This window comes from Staurois parvus, unplaced genomic scaffold (assembly GCF_062004578.1).
Source record: "Staurois parvus isolate SC_StPar_1 unplaced genomic scaffold, SC_StPar_1.0 ptg000335l, whole genome shotgun sequence".
In the NCBI taxonomy this organism is placed as follows: Eukaryota; Metazoa; Chordata; class Amphibia; order Anura; family Ranidae; genus Staurois; species Staurois parvus.
In genome coordinates, this window is record NW_028318131.1 from 782,501 (window position 1) to 807,373 (window position 24,873).

The following is a 24,873-nucleotide window of genomic DNA, read 5'->3' on the forward strand; positions in this document are numbered from 1 at the left end:
CTCACTGGACCCTCACAGCGCACAGGGCATATCTCCAGACCTCACTCACTAGACCCTCACAGCACACAGGGAATAGCTCCAGACCTCACTCACTGGACCCTCACAGCACACAGAGAATATCTCCAGACCTCACTCACTGGACCCTCACAGCACACAGGGAATAGCTCCAGACCTCACTCACTGGACCCTCACAGCACACAGGGAATAGCTCCAGACCTCACTCACTGGACCCTCACAGCACACAGGGAATAGCTCCAGACCTCACTCACTGGACCCTCACAGCACACAGGGAATAGCTCCAGACCTCACTCACTGGACTCTCACAGCACACAGGGAATAGCTCCAGACCTCACTCACTGGACTCACAGCACACAGGGACAGCTCCGCTAGTACTTCTCCACCAAGGATAAAGGTTCCCGAAAAGGATATGCTCCATATTGAAATAAAATGGCTCGCAAATGCAAGCCACTTCCTAAAGACTGCCTTTGCAGGCAACATATTTGTCTCCGCTGTATAAATGGCAGCTGCGCCGTAACCGGACCTTTCCCATCGCACCACTACCGCATCTTATTTTACGCACAGACGCTCCAGTAAAATTCTCCCACGTTTTGTAATCTATCATGGAGCGACTGCTAATTACTGTTATTATTTAATTGCTCTGCAGGATACTCTTGTCACGTTAATTACATTCTAATGTTCGTATAGATTACATGGGCTGATGAGGCTTTTATTTCCTGTCCGTCTGTGATGACATTTGTTGGGTGCTAAGGGAAACCTGTTCTCTGGGAGTATATATAATGACTACCATTATTCGCCTGTAATTTTTTCCCCGCATCAAAAATGTCATTTTTGGTGAGATACTCCCAACGGGAAATTGTCTAAAAAGGATGCAGACCCTGCTGCTTTCCTCATTGGATCCCTGCAGGTGCAGCAGCTGATTGATAATTATAAAACCAGCCCCATACAGATTGCCCGTGGACACAGAGATACAAACAGATATTTCTTCAGAATTACAAACGGTCGGAATCTGCAACAAAGTTTGTTAAAATCCCTGTAATGTACATAGATCCCCCAGAGGGGACGTGTTTTTTGTTTTTGTTTTTGTTTTTGTTTTTTTTTCTCAACAAAAGTGGAGTTGCTCTTTAAGGAAAATTACACATTACAAATGTATTTAGACAATAATTAACCCGGGGTTCAGGTTTATAGTCCAAGTGAACTATGTTTAAAGTGGAGTTCCACCTGGAAAAAAAAAAGTCAGCAGCTACATAAACTGTAGCTGCTGACTATTAAAATACAGCCACTTACCTGTCCCTCGGTCCAGCCGTGTCCTCACCACAGTTGGTTTCACCGGTCGTCTTCTCTCCCTGGCGCCTTCATCTTCATTGTGGGCATCCGGCTGTGATGACATTTGTTGGGTGCTAAGGGAAACCTGTTCTCTGGGAGTATATATAATTAATGCCATTATTCGCCTGTAATTTTTGCCCTGCAACAAAAATGTCATTTTTGGTGAGATACTCCCAACGGGAAATTGTCTAAAAGGATGCAGACCCCGCCACCTTCCTCATTGGAGCCCTGCAGGTGCAGCAGCTGATTGATAATTATAAAACCAGCCCCATACAGATTGCCTGTGGACACAGAGATACAAACAGATATTTCTTCAGAATAACAAAAGGTCGGAATCTGCAACAAATTTTGTTAAAATCCCTGTAATGTACATAGATCCCCCAGAGGGGACGTTTTTTTTTTTTTCTTAACAAAAGTGGAGTTGCTCTTTAAGGCAAAATACACATTACGAATGTATTTAGACAATAATTAACCCGGGGTTCAGGTTTATAGTCCAAGTGAACTATGTTTAAAGCGGAGTTCCACTTGGAAAAAAAAGTCAGCAACTACAAAAACTGTAGCTGCTGACTTTTAAAATACAGACTTGCCTGTCCCTCAGTCCAGCGGTGTCCTCACCACCGCTGTTTTCACCGGTCGTCTTCTCTCCCTGGCGCCGCCATCTTCAGTGTGGGCACCCAACTGTGACAGCTTCCGGCTTCACAGCCGGGAGACCACTGCGCATGTGCGAGTAGCGCTGCGCTTTGTGAATGGCCCCGTAGTCTTCTGGGACCTGTCACGTGTCCCAGAAGACTACGGGGAGGGGTGGGCGGGAGGACAACTTCCGTTTCGAAATGGGAGTGGGTACCTGTTGGGTACCCTCTCCCCAAAGGTGCCGATCCTTAATAGGGATCAGGAGACAAAGGCATAATCAATCCATACACATCCACTATTTAATGGTCCTCTAATCTATTTGTAATCATTTTTTACTGTTTTTTCTGCCTCCTCGTTATGTCCCTAAAGTGGTTGTAAAGTCAGAAGGTGCCATTGGCTCTTGCTGCTGCAAATAGCAGATTGTGAGGTGAGTGAAGGGGGCGGGGCCGAGCCGCGTTGTGTGTGTCAATGGACATCGCCATAGTCAGCGACTTGCCATGGGAGCACTCAGAAGGGGGGAGGAGCCAGGGGTGCTGGCAGGGCACCCAAGACGAGAAGGACTGGGGCTGGTCTGTGCAAAACCATTGCATGCATACTGAGAATAGGAGGAGCAAGGAGTGCCAGCTGAGGACCCCAGAAAGGAGGTTCAGGATGGTGCACAGAGCAGGGATGTAGAAGTTGTTTGTTATTTTAATTAAAAATATTTTAATAGCACTTTAGTGTTTTTTTTTAACTTAAATTTAGCATTTCCTAAACCATTGTGCTAATATCATGTGATAGATATAAAAAAAAATGGGAACTACCATTGTTTAATTCTCTAGGGCAGGGGTGTCAATCTCCGTTTCATTGTGGGCCGCATCAGCATTATGGTTGCCCTCGAAGGAATGGTTGTATCTGTAAGACTAGATGTCCAGAGCATCCCCCCCCCCCATCAGATATCAAGAGCCCCCCACCCTTTACTTACCCTTTTACCTTTCGCTGCTGCCAGAAAAAAGCTGGGGCTGAAGCCGGGAAGCAGAAAGTGCAGAGTCTGGAGGAGGACCAGAGGAGGGCTGGAATCTGCTGAATGCTGACACCAGGGGAGGCAGAGACAAGGGGGTACTGCAGCTGCCTAGACAGGCGCCGGATCTGTGGGAGGAGTTCTTTTCTCCTCTCTGTTGCCAGTTGCTGAGACAATGTGGGGGCAGAGATGGGGGGGTGTTTTGGGAGGGGCATATTAAATGTCCTGGCGGGCCAGATTTTGCCCACGTGAATTGTGTTCGACACGTGCTCAGGGGTGTCTGCATTCAGAAATTATATACTATTTGGTAATTTATGTAATCTTCAGGTCTAAAATAATTTTTTAAACGTGTACAAAAAATGGCTGAGGCAGCAACAAGGTTGACGCCGAGAGTATGCGTATCTGCGGCCTCTTGGCTGGTGGAACTTGACGCTGAGAGGCCACATATATGCATACCCAAAGAAAAACAGAACTGTGCCGTGAGCGCTCCTGGCAGTTACCGGCACCTAACGGAAAGTAGCGATCGGGAGCTTTCCGATCATGTGACTGCGATCAATGTGAATTTTCATGTGAGCCTAATGCAGGCTATAGATGGGTCGAAAATCGGCCGATTTTTGGCCGAAAATAAAATCGGCCGATTTTCGGATCGTTAGTGGGCTAATTGTTCGGCCGTTTTTCAGTATTTTGGCAGATTTTTTTATCGGTAAACTTGGAAAAAAATCGGCCGATTTTGCCGATCGGCCGATTTTCGTGGCAATTATGGGCAAATCGGCCAATCTTTTTACCGATAAAAAAATCTGTGCATGAGCAGTGACCTGCAAGAGGAAGACCAGAAGGAGAAGAGGATGAAGGAGAAGAGGATGAAGGAGAGGATGAAGAAGGGGAGGAGGAGGAGGAAGAGGATGAAGAAGAAGAAGAGGATGAAGAAGAGGATTTCCAGTCCTGCAAAAAGTGTCCCTGCAGAGAGCTCCGCTATTTCTTTGACAGTTCTTTGACATTTATAGCGGTTGCAACAATGTACCTATTTGTATCCATTTAGGATACAGATGTTGTTATTCGGAAACAAATAGATACATTGTTGCAACCGCTATAAATGTCAATTTGTTTCCGAATAACAACATCTGTATCCTAAATGGATACAAATAGATACATTGTTGCAACCGCTATAAATGTCAAAGAACTGTCAAAGAAATAGCGGAGCTCTCTGCAGGGACACTTTTTGCCGGTTGTAGACGGGATGAAAATCGGACGATTTTTTAAATTTTTTTTTACCGTTCCTGGTAACGTCGGCCGCTTGAACGACCGATTTTTCGCTTTTTTAAAGAAAAATCGTCCGGTTTTCTCCCCATCTATGGCCTGCATAAAATATGAGGTTATTTATCAAGGGCAAAAAAAAAAAAATGAATAAAATGTAACCGTTTACTTGGACGCGTGTGGTTTCCGCCGTGCTTTGTGTGGGTCACCAGTGGGAAATTCTTCCTAATTCTATTTTATCTTTTTTGAGAGCTGTACAGCTTGCAGCTATTATTTCAGAAGGCATTGGTGTCCAATAAATACATTTCCTGTTCCTTTATATTTGATAAAAGCGGAGTAATTGGTAATCCTACACCCCCCTATATGCACCGACCTTCCTGAGAGTCCCGGCTCGGGGTCCCATCCTGCACCAGGAATACATGTATGTAATTATAACCCGCCCAGCAGGAGAAATTCACTAATAAATGAGGCCGTATTCTCAAATGAGCTCTCCGGAGAATTGCATTCAATAAATTAAATTAAACTTCTTTTCTGTAATGCAGCCGCCTGCTTCCCAATACAGATCTCCTGGGAAGGTTCAGCTCTGAGATATAGATATCTCGCTCTTGTAGTGACTTCTGTAATTATTATGTTCTTTTTTTTCCCTTTTTTATGTATCTGTGTCTACTTACATTTCTTGGTCTTAGTCTTTCCATCTGGAGCACTTGTCGCCTCCATTTCCAGGAGTCCATGACATGCCCCATTTCAGTCAGTACGACGCGCCATAGTTCTGCCTTTTCAGGTCAGGCAAGCAGATTTAACCTTTTTGCTGCCAGAGCCGTTTTTGCGCACATGTTTAACCAATTCAATACCGGGCAATTTTACACCTTCCTGCCCAGGCCAGGTTTCAGGTTTCAGCGCTCTCACACTTTGAATGACAATTGCGCGGTCATACAACATTGTACCCAAACTAAAATTTTATCATTTTCTTCACACAACTAGAGCTTTCTTTTGGTGGTATTTAATCACCGCCGGGGTTTTTTATTTTTTGCTAAATTAACAAAAAAAAGACCGAAAAAAAACCACGTTTTTCTTTGTTTCTGTTATAAAAGTTTGCAAATAAATAATTGTTCTTCATAAATTTAGGCCGAGATGTATTCTGCTACATGTCTTTGGTGAAAATAACCCAAATTAGGATGTATTATTTAGTCTGTAGGAAAGTTATAGAGTTCACAAACTATGGGATAGATCTGAATATTGATCAATCCTCAGACACGGCCGGTACGCAGATCTGTCATCGGCCATGTCCGAGGTACACGGCCGGTGACAGATCGCAGCGCGGGCATGCGCAGAGCGCATGCCTGCAAGGACGCCATGTGGCGTACACCTGGAGAGACGAGCTGTTCGCCAAGCCGCCATCTGGCTATAGGTCGGCCCTTTTTGCTGCCAGAGCCATTTTGCGCAGACGTTTAAAAAGCCATTTTAGGCCTGAAGATTACAAACTGCCAACATTATATATTTTCTGAAAGCAGATACCCTAGAGAATAAAATAGTGGTAGTTTCCAAATTTTTTTTTTTATATCAGATCAATTTAACCGCAAAGGTCTAGGAAATGAAAATTTTCAGTGAAAAATACACAAATGTGAATTGTACTGGAAACCAGCGCAACATATTACCTTCATTTTTGGTAAAATATAAAAGATGAGGTTCCACCGAGTAAATAGATACCCAACATGTCCAACCTTAACCTCTCCACGCCGGCCTAACGCAAATGTGCAGCCTCCCGGCGTCTAGACGCCGAGCGGCCGCACATTTGCATTCTATTAAAAAAGAACATATGTGCTGAGAGCGCGCGCCCTGCGCACTCACAGCACACATGTCCGTACTCACGGAAAGGTCCCAATCTCCTCTTTCGATCGGAAACCTTTCCCGATCATGTGACTCCATCACAGCGGTCACATGACCCTAAAGCCCGCCCCGCCTCCCAGCTTCTGAAACCCTTAAAGGGCCAGGAGGTGCCGGCGTGAAGGGGTTAAATTTCTGTGCGCCTGTGAAATGGCGACAAAATTCAGTAGCCTATATTTTCTATTCTGTAGACATCACTTCAAAAGCCATCTATAGGTTACAGAGGAGGTCTTCTTCTAGAAGTATTGCTCTCACTTTGGCGTGCGCGGCGATATGTAACGTGTATCACAATCAACGTTTGCATGTGTAGGCGCCCCCCACTTGCGTATATGTGGGGGTGGAAGGCCTCAAAATTTTGGGGGGAGATTTTATGTGCTTGGGTGTGACTTAAAATTTTTGCAATTTAAAAAAAAATGTTTTTCCTTAAAGTGGAGCTCCACCTAAAAGAGGAAGTTCCGCTTTTAAGGACTGCTCCCTCGCTCCCCATTGATTGGCACCTTTTAGGGGGTAAGAGCAGGTACCTGAATTTTGACAGGTACCCGCTCCCACTTCCGGTCCGATCGCCTAGCAGTGGTGCAGCGCCGCACCGCACTGCACATGACACCAGCATTGTGGGGTGAACAAGACAGACAATAATTGTTTTCTATATGTCCTTGCATCGACCCTCCATTTTTTTAATTTTTTTTTTTGTGCCTTTAAAATGCAGGTCACTGCAGTATGTGTGAACCGGGCATGGAACTAAACCCCCCCCCCCCCCCAATATACTCGGCTAAGCCTTCCAGCATTGCGACAGTTGCATCCCTTACTAGCCACTGTAGTCTAGTCCCCAAGTGCTGGGTTTGTGGCCTCCTAATTGGCCGGTGGGTGATAATGTCATCCTACACATGTGCACAGGATTCAGCCACCCTGGTTCCAGGGTGTTCCAGTAATCCACGCTGAGTTGCGCATGCACAGCTCAGTATATATTTACTGGAAAACTGTAAGCAGGTAGGTAAGTTCTTCATATTGCAGACATAGCATTTATCTTCTGCAATAAAGAGCTGCCTGCTCAGTTTCCTAGAAGTTAGATTTTGTTCCGCTTTAACAATGTAAGAACAACGATTACAGCTGATGTCCAAGTAACCAGTTAAATACACAGATGTCGTGTCTATAAGTGGGCTATGTTACCTGCCTAGGGATTTTTTGCTAAAATTTAGACCGCTCTGCTACACAAAACAGCTATGTTGGACAGGGATGGGGACCTTGTCCATCTTTGCTGCAGTTTCACTTTCACTTACAGGTCTTTTTTTCGGCCCCACCCTGTGACTGGACAATGAAAGTAGAAGCAGCAGAGCGATGAGCTCATATCTCTGTCACTCTGCTCTCTCCTCTCTTCAGCATGCTTCTTGCACTGAAGCACATCTGATTGGCCCCTTGTACTGTTTCTCACTTTCTGATCTCAGCTGTTCTGTAGACTGCAAGAGGCTGATAAACCGTTTAATTCGGGTACTTGAACTGTCTGAATTTAAAGTTGATCTCCGTGGTTCCTGTCACTTTAAATAGTTAGTCTGATCCAAACAAACTATTTCCTTCGCTGCAGCAGTGTCTCTAAGCACTGTGTGTACTGCATACATCCTCAGCTACGTACGGTACAGCATGCTGGGTTCTGGCTGTGAGACAGAGACTTCTCGTCTCACACCCGCAACAATGCAGAGCTGGACTGAGCGGCGCTCAGCCATTCATAGGTAGCTTTGTATTCTGTGAATGAATGTAATCCGTCAGAGTGTGATGTCATCAGCCCATTTTTGATATTTGCATAACTCCTCCCACTGATAGAATCAGGGCTGAAAGCTATTGAGAGGAGTACTGAGGCGGAGTGCTGTGATGTTTCGATGAAGTACACCCTGCCAAACCTTCACACAAGTCAGGATCTGCCTACATTGCAATGAGAAGCACAGAGTCCCAGTAATAATGACACTGAATCTAAAAGAAGGTATGTAATGAAAGCTGAAAGTTTTTTTTTTTTTTTTTTAATATTTATTTAAAAATGTAATTAAAGTGATAGTAAAGGCAAATAAAAAAGATAAACCTATTATCATTACCTGCTTGGTTCAGTGGTTTTGCACAGAGCAGCTCAAGTCTCCCAACGGTGCTCCTGTCCCCTCCCTCCTGCTGAGTGCCCCCAGAGCAAGCGGCTTACTATGGGGGCACCCAAGCAGGCTTCCTCCCGAGCTGCTTCGCTGTGTGTCCATTCATACACAGCCGTGGCTCAACCCTGCCCGAGCTGCTCCGCTGCGTGTCCATTCATACACAACCGTGGCTCAACCCCCGCCCGTACTCCTTCACTGCGTGTCCATTCATACACAGCTGTGGCTCAACCCCGCCCGAACTGTTCAACTGCGTGTCTATTCATACACGGCCGTGGCTCAACCCCGCCCGTACTGCTCCACTGCGTGTCCATTCATACACAGCTGTGGCTCAACCCCGCCCGAACTGTTCAACTGCGTGTCCATTCATACACGGCCATGGCTCAACCCCGCCCGAACTGCTCCACTGCGTGTCCATTCATACACAACCGTGGCTCAACCCCCGCCCGTACTCCTTCACTGCGTGTCCATTCATACACAGCTGTGGCTCAACCCCGCCCGAACTGTTCAACTGCGTGTCTATTCATACACGGCCGTGGCTCAACCCCGCCCGTACTGCTCCACTGCGTGTCCATTCATACACAGCTGTGGCTCAACCCCACCGGAGCTGCTCCACTGCGTGTCTATTCATACAGAACCATGGCTCAACCCCACCCGAGCTGCTGCACTGCGTGTCCATTCATACACAGCCGTGGCTCAACCCCGCCCGAGCTGCTGCACTGCGTGTCCATTCATACACAGCCGTGGCTCAACCCCGCCCGAGCTGCTCCACTGCGTGTCCATTCATACACAACCATGGCTCAACCCCCGCCCGTACTCCTTCACTGCGTGTCCATTCATACACAGCTGTGGCTCAACCCCACCGGAGCTGCTCCACTGCGTGTCCATTCATACAGAACCATGGCTCAACCCCGCCCGAGCTGCTGCACTGCGTGTCCATTCATACACAGCCGTGGCTCAACCCCGCCCGAGCTGCTCCACTGCGTGTCCATTCATACACAACCATGGCTCAACCCCGCCCGAGCTGCTGCACTGCGTGTCCATTCATACACAGCCGTGGCTCAACCCCGCCCGAGCTGCTCCACTGCGTTTCCATTCATACACAACCATGGCTCAACCCCGCCCGAGCTGCTCCACTGCGTGTCCATTCATACACAACCATGGCTCAACCCCGCCCGAGCTGCTGCACTGCGTGTCCATTCATACACAGCCGTGGCTCAACCCCGCCCGAGCTGCTTCACTGCGTGTCCATTTATACACAGCCGTGGCTCAACCCCGCCGGAGCTGCTCCACTGCGTGTCCATTCATACACAACCATGGCTCAACCCCGCCCGAACTGCTTCACTGCGTGCCCATTTATACACAGCCGTGGCTCAACCCCGCCGGAGCTGCTCCACTGCGTGTCCATTCATACACAGCCGTGGCTCAACCCCGCCGGAGCTGCTCCACTGCGTGTCCATTAATACCCATGGCTCACCCCCGCCCCCTTTCTCTCCTAATTGGCTAACTGGCTGTGATTGACAGCAGCGGTAGCAAGTGATTGCTGACTCAACCAATGAGGCGGTAAGAGCTCCTGGAGAGCTGAGGCTCTCGTGCACATCGCTGGATCGAGAGGGGGCTCAGGTAAGTATTAGGGCGGCTGCTGCACATAGAATGGCTCCCTCAGTTGTGTGAGCCAATGAGGAGAGAGAGTCCAGAGACAGCAGAGGTTCCTGTGCACATCGCTGGATCAAGATGGGGCTCAGGTAAGTATAGCGGAAAGGGGGGGGGGGGGTCTGTGGGAGGAGTTGCACCCAGAAGGTTTTTTACCTTCATGCATAGAATTCACGAAAGTAAAAAAACCTTCAGCCTTTACAACCATTTTAACATGTTGATAAGGGCAAGGGAGAACGTAGGACAGGCAAAATATCAGCATGCTATACTTCAGAACATTGCTATAAATAAGCAACATTTCAGATAAAGTGTAAAAAAAAAAATCTATTATAGGGAGGCACTACAGGTGCTTGGTGTTTTCACCCATCCCCCCCCCTCCCCAGCCCCCATCACAACTGCAGTCTTGGTTTTCCATTGACATTTGGCTCTAATAGTCACTTGCATTTATATAGTTACCTTTCTATTCTCCTCCTGTAGCAGGAGGAATCCCGTGGCGGGTTGTCTCTGTATGCAGGCTCTGGAAGGCTGCACTCGTGGGAGGCAGATTATTCTCTGTGTATGTTTGTGTGGCGGCCATACAGCTGTTTTCTCTCTTTAATTGAGATTTTATAGCAGTGTACGCAGCTGTGTGCTCCATCGCTGGATCGCTTCCTGGTAGGAGCGCATCTGCTGTATAGGCAGAACGATTCAGCAAACAGGTTTTAACAAATGCGTTTGATTCTACCAACACCAGAAGGCCTTCCAGTGTAAAGCACACCGGACTGCGTTTCTGTCTTTGCTAGGACGCGCTGGACGCATTGCTAGGACGCGCTGGACGCATTGCTAGGCCGCGCTGGACGCATTGCTAGGACGCGCTGGACGCATTGCTAGGACGCGCTAGACGCATTGCTAGGACGCGCTGGACGCAGTCGGGAAATCGCCTTCTTTATTGCAGGATGACAGGCTTTCTTTTGACATTCTCAGATGTATATTTGTTCATGTTGAACCAACAACCCATTTACATCTTGTGTTTAAAGTGGTATTAACTGAACCTCTCCAAAACCGAGCTCCTTGTCTTCCCCCCCCCCCCCCCAGCCCGGACACCCCCCCCCATTGACTTCTCCATCACATCCAACAACGCCACCATCAATCCCACCCCGCAGGCCAGAGTACTGGGTGTCATTCTGGACTCCAACCTATCCTTCCAGCCCCAAGTCCAATCTTTAACAAACTCATGCAGACTCCACTTCCGCAACATCGCCAAAATCCGCACGTTCCTAACCCCAGAAACCACTAAACAGCTCATCCACTCCCTCATCATATCACGACTCGACTACTGCAACTCCCTCCTCACTGGCCTGCCTCGCCGCTGGCTATCCCTGCTTCAGTCCATCCTGAATACGGCTGCCAGACTCATTCACCTTTCCAACCGCTCCATCTCCGCCACCCCCCTCTGCCAATCCCTCAACTGGCTTCCGATTGCGCAACGGATCAAATTCAAAATCCTAACACTGACGTACAAAGCTGTCCACCATACTGCCCCGAACTACATCACTGACCTAATATCCAAGTACCACCCAGCACGCACACTCCGCTCCTCACAAGACCTCCTTCTCTCTAGTTCCCTGGTCTCCTCCTCCCATGCCCGCCTCCAGGACTTCTCCAGGGTGTCACCCATCCTCTGGAACTCCCTGTCCCAACCCATCAGATTATCACCTACTCTCCTCTCCTTTAGGCGCACCCTGAAAACCCACCTCTTCAGGGAAGCCTACCCCACCCCCTGCTAACTTGACCGACCTCCTCCACTCTTCCTACCACCCCATCCCCCACAGCTATCTCCTTCTGTGCCACCATCCCCTCCCTCCTAGATTGTAAGCTCGAAAGAGCAGGGCCCTCGATCCCCTCATGTGTTGCATTGTATTGGTATTGTTCTGTCACATGTTCTGTCCCCCTTTGTAATGTACAGCGCTGAGCGAACTATTGGCACTTTATAAATACTGTATAATAATAATAAATAATAATAAACCCAAAAGCAAACATTTATTATATTGCAGCTTACCAGTTCTTGGATGCGGTGGATGCATTTGTTTTCCCTTTTTTTAAGCTTTCTTTTATTTTCACTTGGAGATCTGGCCAGTAAGTCTGTTTTTCAAAAGCACAAGCTCTTTCAGATGTAGCAGTTAGAGGGATGAGACAAACCATTTACCAGGGTTGTTTAAAATGACCAGGTTTTATTTATGTCAAATCCCAAAAGAAAAAAAAAAAGGTTGTAACTGATTATAACGTGTTAGCTGGAGTTTGGCTTCAGTTTTGTTGGTGTATTAAAATTTTTATTTATTGTACTTATATAGCAGCGCTTTACATATATATTATACAGTCACATCAGTCCCTAACCCTCAAGAGGCGTACAATCTAAGGTCCCTAACCCTCAAGAGGCGTACGATCTAAGGTCCCTAACCCTCAAGAGGCGTACGATCTAAGGTCCCTAACCCTCAAGGGGCGTACGATCTAAGGTCCCTAACCCTCAAGGGGCGTACGATCTAAGGTCCCTAACCCTCAAGGGGCGTACAATCTAAGGTCCCTAACCCTCAAGGGGCGTACAATCTAAGGTCCCTAACCCTCAAGGGGCGTACAATCTAAGGTCCCTAACCCTCAAGGGGCGTACAATCTAAGGTCCCTAACCCTCAAGGGGCGTACAATCTAAGGTCCCTAACCCTCAAGGGGCGTACAATCTAAGGTCCCTAACCCTCAAGGGGCGTACAATCTAAGGTCCCTAACTCACATTCATACATACACATACTAGGGACAATTTAGACAGGAGCCAATTAACCGACCAGCATGTCTTTGGAGTGTGGGAGGTAACCCGCACAGGGAGAACATGCAAATTCCAGGCGGGTGGTGCCGTGGTTGGGATTCGAACCGATGACCCTAGTACTGCCAGGCCGAAGTGCTAACCACTTAGCCACTGTGCTGCACCATCTGCTAGAACATCTAACACTCCCCTCCCTTCAGACTGACAATGCTGCTGTCCAAATGTGCCCCCCTGTGCTCCTTCATCCAGAGTTGGGGGGAGTTCTAATACAGGAGGTGTGTTATTGGCCAGATCACCAGGTGGGAGCAGGGGGCAGGGTGTGGTGGGTGCTGGTTAGGGGTGCCCAATTTTAGTGGGCAGAGGGGGTGATGGTGGCAGGGGGGGAATAGGGGTGTGGTGGTGGGGAGCACCCAGTTTTAGTGGCAGTAGGGGGCAGGTTGTGGTGGGTGCTGGTTAGGGGTGCCCAATTTCAGTGGGCAGAGTGGGTGCTGGTGGCAGGGGGGAATAGGGGTGTGGTGATGGGGAGCACCCAGTTTTAGTGGCAGCAGGGGGCAGGGTGTGGTGGGTGCTGGTTGGGGGCACCCAATTTTAGTGGGCAGGGGGGGAATAGGGGTGTGGTGGTGGGGAGCACCCAGTTTTATTGGCAGCAGGGGGCAGGGTGTGGTGGGTGCTGGTTGAGGGCGCCCAATTTTAGTGTTGCTTAGGGCAGCACAAGAGCTAAATACACCACTGACTACGGGTACTTTGGTCCTGACATGGGTTAAGCCAGTGGTGTATGCCCTATGCAACAGTAAAATTGGGTGCCCCCATCACCATCAGCACCAACCCCCCGTTGGCCCCCGCTGCCACTAAAATTGAGTCCTCCCACCACCAGCACTCCCTCCTCCCGGCCCCCACCATCAGTAAAATTGGGCACCTTGGCCCCCCACAGCCAATAAAATTGGCCGCCCCCCCCACCACCAGCACCAACCTCCCCCCCTGCCCATCCCACAGCTCCACACACCGAGAGAAAGGTAGTTGAGCACTAACCTCAACCTCTGTGGAGCCAAGTCCAGTGTCTTCTTTCCTTGTGCAGGAAGCTTACACCCCCCAGCAGCGCGCACCCATGGCGGTGGAGCCCCCCCCACTTTCCCAAAAAAAAAAAAAATCCACTTTCCCAAAAAAAAAAATCCTTTTAGGCAAACGCCTTATTAGCCTCACGGTAAATACACCACTGCCCGTAGTCAGGATTCTTTCCCACCCAAAATCTCACAGAGCCTCCAAATTCTAGGACCCATATCAAGGCTTAAAATTTCTGGGAAAACTTCCAGTTAGTTTTTCCCCTTTACTGAATCACCCCAGAAACCCCTTTCCTTGCACAGGTGAGAATCCTTTAGTACTCCACTGCCTATTGCTGTCTCTTAAAGGGACCACAAGCCAAACAATGGAGACCCATGCCTCGATCCAGAACCCATCCCTGGAGTCCTGTAATAACAGTAGAGACAGGCAGGAATGGTTACTCTGGCCTCCATTAAGCCCCGGTTCACTTATATGCGGCTGTGCGGGCTGCGCTTTGCGTGGGCACGAGAGCCCATTCATTTGAATGGACTCCCGTGCCTGTGACACGCAGGGAAGAAGTCCCAAAAACGCAGCCCGCACGGGAACCTCAGTGCCCAGTACGGTTGCGTTTTCCAGTACGGGCGGCGTACCATTAGAATTAATGGCACCCGCCCGCGGGTCCGCATTTCTCTGTGCAGGTGGTGCAGCTGCACGGATTTTCGTGCGGATCCGCAGCGGCACCACGCGCACAGATGTGAACCTAGCCTTAAAGGCCACTAATGAGGCCAGGTGTAAATATCTGTAGCTTGTTTTTTGCTGCAGTGCTGTGAAAGGTCCAGTAGATGGCAACAAAGGACCTGATCCAGGAACTCTAGATTTCAACCATTAGGGGAGCAAAAGGAATTGGTTGTCTGAGATCTGAGAGCCAGATGCAGTCACATGGAATAATCTGAATCTGGGGACTCTCAGGTGGGAAATACCCTACCGACCTTTTAAGACATGAGGCCCATAGTGTGCAATGGAGTCCGTTACTGGGGATGATCTAATTTCCATGAGAGTTGCTTTGCCCTTGGAAAACATTTGAAACCATTGCTTTTTAACCTGCTGTCAAAAAAAAAAAAAGAAAATGTCCTTTATGAATACAGACACTTAGTTTCCTTTTTTAGAAGGTTTCTTTTTTACTAGTCACTTTAAAATGAGCGTCTGTCAGCTTTTGACCTTGAATTTTAAAAAATTGTCAACAGTAATTTTTTTTTTTTTATATTATTCTTTTGGTATTCAAATCCATTTCATTTATGAAGACCGATCGTTCTGCTCAGTGAAAAGAATTTGCCGTCGGTGAAGGATTTTCTAAGTTTCTGTGAAATTGTGAACAAGTGTGTGTTTTTTTTATTCTAAAATCCGGCAGCCGAATTCTAATTAAGGATTTTATTGTCACATTTCTCACGAAATTCCGTGCCTCCGTGGCTACCTTTTAATTAGACCGCGGAAGCTTGAAATGAGATCGGTGGTTATTATTCTGCGCTTTGTACTTTCCCGCCCTGGTTAAAATGAAAAGCCGCTAATAGTGCGGCGATCATGAGTGAAATTACGGCTTGAAATATGTTGCGGTGCCGTCATTAGTCCATTAAAATTACACACTCTGTCAGATGCCGGCGGCTTGAAACATCATTTCTCTCGATCTGGGGGCATATTTTAAAGCGGGCCTGAACTCTAAATTAAAGTCCTTTTTGACTTAATGCTTAAACTTCGTGATCTAAGCGAATGTTGGGAAGAAAAATGACCTGTTGCTGCAATGACTACAGTCTGGGCTCCTGCTGTTGGCTGGCCGTGCGACCATTGCTGGAGCAGGCAGCGGCTGTGACTAGTATGCTGATGTTGATCCCATGGGCAGGGCTGCTGTTAGAAACCACGGGGCCCCATACAGCCAACCTGACAAGGCCCCCTTCAAAAAAAAAAAGTTTACTATGCTTCAGTTATGAGTGAACACAATGAGTGATCGGTACCGCTGTTGGCTGGCTGTGCGACCTTTGCTGGGCCAGACAGCGGCTGTAACTAGTATGCTGATGTTGATCCCATGGGCAGGGCTGCTGTTAGAAACCACGGGGCCCCATACAGCCAACCTGACAAGGCCCCCTTCAAAAAAAAAAGTTTATTATGCTTCAGTTATGAGTGAACACAGTGAGTGATCGGTACCGCTGTTGGCTGGCTGTGCGACCTTTGCTGGGCCAGACAGCGGCTGTAACTAGTATGCTGATGTTGATCCCATGGGCAGGGCTGCTGTTAGAAACCACGGGGCCCCATACAGCTAACCAGACAAGGCCCTCTTCCAAAAAAAAAAGTTTACTATGCTTCAGTTATGAGTGAACACAGTGAGTGATCGGTACTGCTCTTGGCTGGCCGTGCGACCTTTGCTGGGCCAGACAGCGGCTGTGACTAGTATGCTGATGTTGATCCCTTGGGCAGGGATGCTGTTGGAAACTACGGGGCCCCATACAGCCAACCTGACAAGTCCCCCTTCAAAAGTTTACTATGCTTCAGTTATGAATGAACACAGTGAGTGATCGGTACCGATCACTGATTGTGTTCATTCAGGAAAGGATGGGCTGGTTAATGTGACTTATTTATCGGATCCCTCCCCTACTCTCCATCCTGAAAGATTCTATTGTGTGCTTGCAGCTGCGGGTGGGAGGCAGAGGAGGGAAGCCGGTACTGTGGGGGCCCAGGCAGCTGGGTGAATCAGATGTACACAGGGAGGGTGATTAGCATGGTGGGCGGGGCAATTCCTGGAACTGATCCCCTATATGGCTCTCTCTGCAGCAGCTGAAAACCAGCGGGAGGGAGAGGAGGAGAATCCAGCTTTTAGCTGCTGCAGAGAGCCATACAGGGGATCAGTTCCAGTTGTGCTGATCACCCTCCCACATCCGATTCACCCAGCTGCCTGGGCTCCCCTGCTGGTTTGGGCTCCGTACAGGAGGACTGGTGGTAGCCCCCTTATCACAGCCCAAATGCATGTGGGACCACCAGGGATAGGGTGGTGGGAAGCTACTTGTCTAAATTGGGGTCCCAATCTACTTATCGTGATAAATCATTGCGCTTTTACTCTCTTCCTCACCCCCCTGTCTGTCTCCAACACTGCACCCGGGGACTAGCGGGAAGGGAGAGACCTTGCAGTGTGAGGAGCACGGAGCACATCTGCTGAGCGAGTATATGAGGCGCCTGCCCCAATGAGAAGAAAAAAAACGTTATTCCCTCAGGTTTCCCTTGGGTGCTCGGTACAAGCGCACACTGAGCCGCCAAATCAAACTCCGGTGTCTGCTCTGTGTGGCTCCATTCACACCTTGGCATTTTGGGATCACGCATCACGCCCTCAATCTCAAAACGCATTACAGTCACAAAACGCAGGTTCAGGTGCTGTTCTTTTCAATGGCACCTAAAACGTTGGTGTGGTTTTGCCAAGACTTATCATGCAACAAATCACATGACATGAGGCTTGTCGCCCAAAGGACGTTCCTGCTCCTTTTTTTGGTCGGCAAGCTTCACAAGATGCGATTTGCTGCGTGACGATCACAACAGCGCCGCGTTTTCGGTGTCATTGATAGTAATGGCACCTGAACCTGCGTTTTGCGATTTGTATTGTGTTTTTAAGATTGCGGGCAGAATCACAGCGATTGTACTGCAATCCCAAAATGCCAAGGTGTGAATGGAGCCTTCGTCCCGGTTCACACAGATGCGGATCAGATGTGATCCAAAAGGCATATATTCGCATGGCATCTGAAAATAATTTTTTTTTTTTTTTTAATGAGGGATGTTCACATTTAGGCGGTGCGATTATTGATCTGATTTAAAAAAAAAAAAAAAAAAAAAAGGGGGTCCTGTGCGTGTTTGGAGCTTTGCATTCCAAACTTGCGCAGCATAGAGTATAGTGGCATTCTGAGATGACTGTTCACACAGGATGCGATTCATAGCCAGTTTTGCAAGAAAGTGGATTGGCGTAGAGGTGGCTAGAAGATAGACCCGAACTCCGGAACAACTGCCTTTTGACAATTGCACTGAAAACTGACATGAAAATTGCACCACATAAAGTAAACCCTGCTGCTTGCCCACAAAAGACACCTACCTGGCGCCTGGAGCAGCATGTCCCGGGTGTTGGGTGGTATGATTTGCACATCCCTGTAGCACTTCTCCAGGCCCAGTCTTTGGCATCAATGAATCAATATGTATAGATTGGTGCAAGTGACTTTTAGATGCAAGAAAGGGAGTTTGACTTTTCTGCAACTCTTAGGAGAGAGGGATAGGGCACAGGACACCCATGAACTACGTGGACTCCAGATGAGGGAGAAGCTGACAGTGCCAGAGGGGGACTGCTCTGTGCAGTATCATTCCACTCCTCACAAGACCTCCTACTCTCTAGTTCCCTGGTCTCCTCCTCCCATGCCTGTCTCCAGGACTTCTCCAGGGCTTCCCCCATCCTCTGGAACTCCCTACCCCAATCCATCAGATTATCACCTACTCTCCTCTCCTTTAGGCGCACCCTGAAAACCCATCTCTTCAGGGAAGCCTACCCCCGCCCCCTGCTAATTGCAGATCTCCTCCACTCTTCCTACCACTCCATCCCCCACAGCCATTTCCTCCTGTACCACTATCCCCTCCCTCCTAGATTGTAAGCTCCAAGGAGCAGGGCCCTCGATCCCCTCGTGTATTGTATTGTTACTGTACTGTCTCCCATTGTAATGTACAGTGCTGAGCAAACTGTTGGCGCTATATAAATCCTGTATAATAATAATTTGTTGCACAGAGCAGGTAAGAATGACATCTTCATTATTTTTAGTATCACTTGAAGTTTTTATTTCCCTTTTATTTGTACCTAAATAAATCTTTTCTGGTTGTCAGGATTCCAGCTCTGGATTACCGTCTGGGCAGATCTGCCATGATGAGCAGCGTTTGGAGGTCATCTTTACAGACCTGGCACGGCACAAAGATGACGCACAGCAGCGGAGCTGGGCTCTGTACGAAGATGAGAATGTCATCCTTTGTTACTTGGAGGAGCTTCTGGTCATTTTGGTGGGTATCCGATGGTTTCAAGTCCCTATTATTATGGTACTCAAAACGTGGGGTCTTGTGAGCTACTATGGTGTAAAAAATATTCTTAATGTGTTCAATCAATATTGTGAATGTTTCCAATAAAATTAAAATAATTGAAATAAAATAGAATTGAAATAAAATAAGTGGGTCGCCTACACTCTACACATACTCATACCAATGTGTCCTAGTAAAACCAAACTTGGCTTCCTCAGGGAGAAATTCTTTTTTCCCCCTGATGAAGCCACGTGACCCGGTGGCGTAACGCGTAGGGGAGGGGCTCTGCTTAAAGGCAGCACACAACAAGTATACTGCAGATTTCAAAAGCACACTGTGGATTGATTTTACACTGTTTTAAAGCAATTTTTAACCTGTATTACATGTGAGTGCACTACTTTGTTTAACCACTTCAAGTCCGAACACTTTAACCCCCTTTCCTGACCAGACTAATTTTCAGCTTTCAGTGCTATCACACTTTGAATGATAATTGCGCGGTCGTGCGACACTATACCCATATGAATTTTTTAGCATTTTTTTGAGACAGATAAAACTTTTATTTTGGTAGTATTTATTCACCATTGGATTTTTATTTTTTTGCTGTATAAATGAAAAAGTCCAAACATTTTGAAAAAAAAGTGTTTTTCTTATAAAATTTTGCAAATAAATAATCTTTCTTCATAAATCTTGGCCAAAATGTATTCAGCTATCTTTTTAGTAAAAAAGAAAAACCCAAATTAGTTTATAACCAAAAAATATAATTTAAAAAAAATTACATTTTTATTTTATTTTTTTATATTATTATTTGGGTTTTATTTTGTTTTTTTTTTTAACATACTGTCACCCTAGCAGTACAGTGTCACCATAGTGACTCTGTACTACTTGTGGGGGGTGATGAAGGTAAAAAATTAAAAGAGGAACATCACATGAAAAAGAAAACTGATGGAGCCACCACATGACTGGAAAGCTGAAATATATTACTTTTTTTTTCCAATTTAATACACTTCATCATCTTGTGACAAGACAGCTTGGGCAGGAACTTAGGGCCCAGTGGAAAAAGGGTGGTGGGAAGGGGGGGGGGGCAACGGCAACCTTCATGCTCCTGTAGGAAGCCAAAGGGGATTGAATTTATTTTATTTATTACAGGTACTTCTAGAACGCCATCAATATACACAGCACTTCTAAGTGTGTGTATGTATGTATGTGTATATATGTATGTGTATATATGTGTGTGTGTGTGTGTGTATGTGTGTGTGTATGTATGTATGTATGTATGTATGTATGTGTGTATGTACAGTCATGGCCGAAATTGTTGGCACCCTTGATATTTCTCCAGGAAATCATGTATTTCTCACGAAACGTATTGCATTAACACATGTTTTGCTATACACATGTTTATTCCCTTTGTGTGTATTGGGACAAAACAAAAAAAGGGAGGAAAGAAAGCAAATTCGACATAATGTCACACAAACCTCCAAAAATGGGCTGGACAAAAGTATTGGCACCCTTTCACAACTGCGGATAAATAAGAATGTTACAAGCATGTGATGCTCCTGTAAACTCACCTGGGGCAAGTAACAGGTGTGGGCAATATAGAAATCACACCTGAAAGCAGATAAAAAGGAGAGACGTTCACTTAACCTTTGCATTGTGTGTCTGTCTGTGCCACACTAAGCATGGACAACAGAAAGAGGAGACGAGAACTGTCTGAGGACCTGAGAACCAAAATTGTGGCAAAATATCAACAATCTCAAGGTTACAAGTCCATCTCCAGAGAACTAGATTTGCCTTTGTCCACAGTGCGCAACATTATCAAGAAGTTTGCAACCCATGGCACTGTAGCTAATCTCCCTGGTCGTGGACGGATGAGGAAAATTGATGAAAGATTGCAACGCAGAATAGTCCGGATGGTGGATAAGCAGCCCCAAACATGTTCCAAAGACATTCAAGCTGTCCTGCAGGCTCAGGGAGCATCAGTGTCAGCGCGAACTATCCGTCGACATTTAAATGAAATGAAACGCTATGGCAGGAGACCCAGGAGGACCCCACTGCTGACACAGAGACATAAAAAAGCAAGACTACAGTTTGCCAAAATGTACTTGAGTAAGCCAAAAGCCTTCTGGGAAAACGTCTTGTGGACAGATGAGACCAAGATAGAGCTTTTCGGTAAAGCACATCATTCTACTGTTTACCGAAAACGGAATGAGGCCTACAAAGAACAAAACACAGTACCTACGGTAAAATATGGTGGAGGTTCAATGATGTTTTGGGGTTGTTTTGCTGCCTCTGGCACTGGGTGCCTTGACTGTGTGCAAGGCATCATGAAATCTGAGGATTACCAAAGGATTTTGGGTCGCACTGTAGGGCCCAGTGTCAGAAAGCTGGGTTTGCGTCCAAGATCCTGGGTCTTCCAGCAGGACAATGACCCCAAACATACGTCAAAAAGCACTCAGAAATGGATGGCAAAGAAGCGCTGGAGAGTTCTGAAGTGGCCAGCAATGAGCCCAGATCTAAATCCCATTGAACACCTGTGGAGAGATCTTAAAATTGCTGTTGGGAAAAGGTGTCCTTCCAATAAGAGAGACCTGGAGCTGTTTGCAAAGGAAGAGTGGTCCAAAATTCCGGGTGAGAGGTGTCAGAAGCTTATTGATGGTTATAGGAAGCGACTGATTTCAGTTATGTTTTCCAAAGGGTGTGCAACCAAATATTAAGTTAAGGGTGCCAATACTTTTGTCCAGCCCATTTTTGGGGTTTTGTGTGACATTATGTCATATTTGCTTTTCTGCCTCTGTTTTATATTTGTTCCAATACATACAAAGGGAATAAACATGTGTATAGCAAAACATGTGTTAATGCAATACCTTTTTTGTGTGAAATACTTGATTTTCAGGAAAAATATCAAGGGTGCCAACAATTTCGGCCATGACTGTATATATATATTTATATATGTGTGTGTGTGTGTGTGTGTGTGTGTGTATATATATATATATATATATATATATATGTGTGTGTTGTACATTCACATCAGTCCCTAACCCTCAAGGGGCGTACAATCTAAGGTCCCTAACCCTCAAGGGGCGTACAATCTAAGGTCCCTAACCCTCAAGGGGCGTACAATCTAAGGTCCCTAACCCTCAAGGGGCGTACAATCTAAGGTCCCTAACCCTCAAGGGGCGTACAATCTAAGGTCCCTAACCCTTTGAGGGGCGTACAATCTAAGGTCCCTAACCCTCAAGGGGCGTACAATCTAAGGTCCCTAACTCACATTCATACATACACATATTAGGGCCAATTTAGACAGGAGCCAATTAACCTACCAGCATGTCTTTGGAGTGTGGGAGGAAACCGGAGTACCTGGAGGAAACCCACGCAGGCACAGGGAGAACATGCAAACTCCAGGCAGGTGCTGCCATGGCTGGAATTCGAACCAAAGATCCTAGTACTGCCAGGCGGAAGTGTTAAGCATTTAGCCACTGTGCTGCCTATGATTGGTCAGGGCTGTGTGGACTTGGCTTCGAGGAAGAAGTTCTGCCTCAAAACGCGTCAAAATTTGGAAGCTTACAGTCCCCCAACAGCCTCCATCTAGGGAGATTGGACCATGCTGTCTTTTTTTTTTTGATGTGCCTTTGATTTTATTCTTTTGTGAGTATACTACTTTTTATTCCATCTCATTTTTAGAAGGTAATGCACTAGGCCCGTGCGCCCTCTGTTTGTTTGTTTGTTTGTTTGTTTCTTTGCACACAGCTCCTTCGGATTTCCCTGGTCCATTGAGGGCAGGAAGGCTTGCATTCCCAAAAAGTACTCCATGTGGGGTTACTGACATTGTGGAGGTCATCGTCCAGCGCAGGAGTTTCAGCATTCATTTGCTCATGCTTTTTTATCAGAGCTGTGTACCTACCTGTCACTTCACAAGGGAGATATATCTGCTTGGGGTGTCTCTGTGCTTTTTGCAGTCCTTATAAGGGGTGGGGACCAAAAAGTGGTACCTTTCCTGTGGCCCCAATCTGCCCAATAATCTGTCTCAGTAAATTATCTGCCCTTCTCTCTTCAGACAGATGCAGACCCTGAAGTGTGCAAGAAGATGTGCAAGAGGAACCAGGCCGAGGCAGTTCTGTCTCTGGTGGCCTATTATCAGATGGTGAGTAGCGCTTCCCCTGATTCCTGGCACAGAGTAAAGCAAGTTTACCGGAGTGTAGAGCGCAGAGGAAAGCATCTGGCTGCTGAGAACAAAGCAATATGTCCTGCCAGCATTTCGGGTTTCTTTGCTCTTGTTTTTTTTTTTTTTCTCTGGTTTCCCCCGACATCTCGTTGAGTTTGTTTCTTCAATACCTTTTCACATCTTCTGCTATTACATACCTAAATGCCCAACCCTAGCTTTCTCCCCACCCCCTCCCTTCACCTCCAGACTTTAAAGCATCCGTTTCCAGACCATTCATTTAGAGGACATCCTTCCATTATATATGTGCATTTAACTTTTTCACTGCCAGATCTTTTTTTTTTTTTTTTTTTGCACACGTGAACAAAAATTAATTTTAGACCCGAAGTTTAGTTAAAACCCCTAAACCGTATATATTTTCTGAAATCGGAGACCCTGAAGAATAAATTAGTGGTATTATTATTATACCCAGCACGCACACTCCGCTCCTCACAAGACCTCCTTCTCTCTAGTTCCATGGTCTCCTCCTCCCATGCCCGCCTCCAGGACTTCTCCAGGGTGTCACCCATCCTCTGGAACTCCCTGCCTCAACCCATCAGATTATCACCTACTCTCCTCTCCTTTAGGCGCACCCTGAAAACCCATCTCTTCAGGGAAGCCTACCCCACCCCCTGCTAACTTGCCGACCTCCTCCACTCTTCCTACCACTCCATCCCCCACAGCTATCTCCTCCTGTGCCACCATCCCCTCCCTCCTAGATTGTAAGCTCCAAGGAGCAGGGCCCTCGATCCCCTCATGTTTTGCATTGTATTGGTATTGTTTTGTCACATGTTCATTGTATTGGTATTGTTCTGTCACATGTTCTGTCCCCCTTTTGTAATGTACAGCGCTGAGCGAACCATTGGCGCTTTATAAATACTGTATAATAATAATAATACAGGATTTATATGGCGCCAACAGTTTGCTCAGCGCTTTACAATATAAATGGAGACAATACAGCAACAATACAGTTCAATACAAGAGGGTTAGGAGGGCCTGATCCTTGGAGCTTACAATCTAGGAGGGAGGAAAGTTCAGATTTTTTTTTTTTTTTTTTTTTTTGCTCAGTGGTTTATCTAGTACAAATTTTCACATAAAGGTAATTTTAGAGCACAATTTTTTTGGTAAAATATAATGGATGAGATTGTGACGAGTAAATAGATACCATATGGGGGAGATTTATTTATTTTTTAGTTTATTTATTTCAGGTACTTATATAGCGCCATCAATTTTTACATATATATTATACATTCACATCAGTCCCTAACCCTCAAGGGGTGTACAATCTAAGGTCCCTAACCCTCAAGGGGTGTACAATCTAAGGTCCCTAACCCTCAAGGGGTGTACAATCTAAGGTCCCTAACCCTCAAGGGGCGTACAATCTAAGGTCCCTAACCCTCAAGGGGTGTACAATCTAAGGTCCCTAACCCTCAAGGGGCGTACAATCTAAGGTCCCTAACCCTCAAGGGGCGTACAATCTAAGGTCCCTAACCCTCAAGGGGTGTACAATCTAAGGTCCCTAACCCTCAAGGGGCGTACAATCTAAGGTCCCTAACCCTCAAGGGGCGTACAATCTAAGGTCCCTAACCCTCAAGGGGCATACAATCTAAGGTCCCTAACCCTCAAGGGGCGTACAGTCTAAGGTCCCTAACCCTCAAGGGGCGTACAGTCTAAGGTCCCTAACCCTCAAGGGGCGTACAATCTAAGGTCCCTAACTCACATGCATACATACACATACTAGGGACAATTTAGATAGGATCCATGTCTTTGGAGTGTGGGAGGAAACCGGAGTACCTTGAGGAAACCCACGCAGGGACAGGGAGAACATGCAAACTCCAGGCAGGTGGTGCCGTGGCTGGGATTCGAACCAACGATCCGA

General features: G+C 46.9%; 1 protein-coding gene across 1 annotated transcript in view; it reads left to right on the top strand.

Annotated features, from left to right (window-relative positions):
- The window catches only part of NCKIPSD (NCK interacting protein with SH3 domain), a 134,658-nt gene that overhangs the window by 83,157 nt on the left and 26,628 nt on the right, over window positions 1-24,873 (top strand). The window contains exons 6-7 of the mRNA XM_089684070.1: window positions 18,614-18,784; window positions 22,851-22,937. Of these exons, the coding sequence (XP_089540196.1) occupies window positions 18,614-18,784; window positions 22,851-22,937 (258 nt within the window). The remainder of the gene's footprint in view (window positions 1-18,613; window positions 18,785-22,850; window positions 22,938-24,873) is intronic.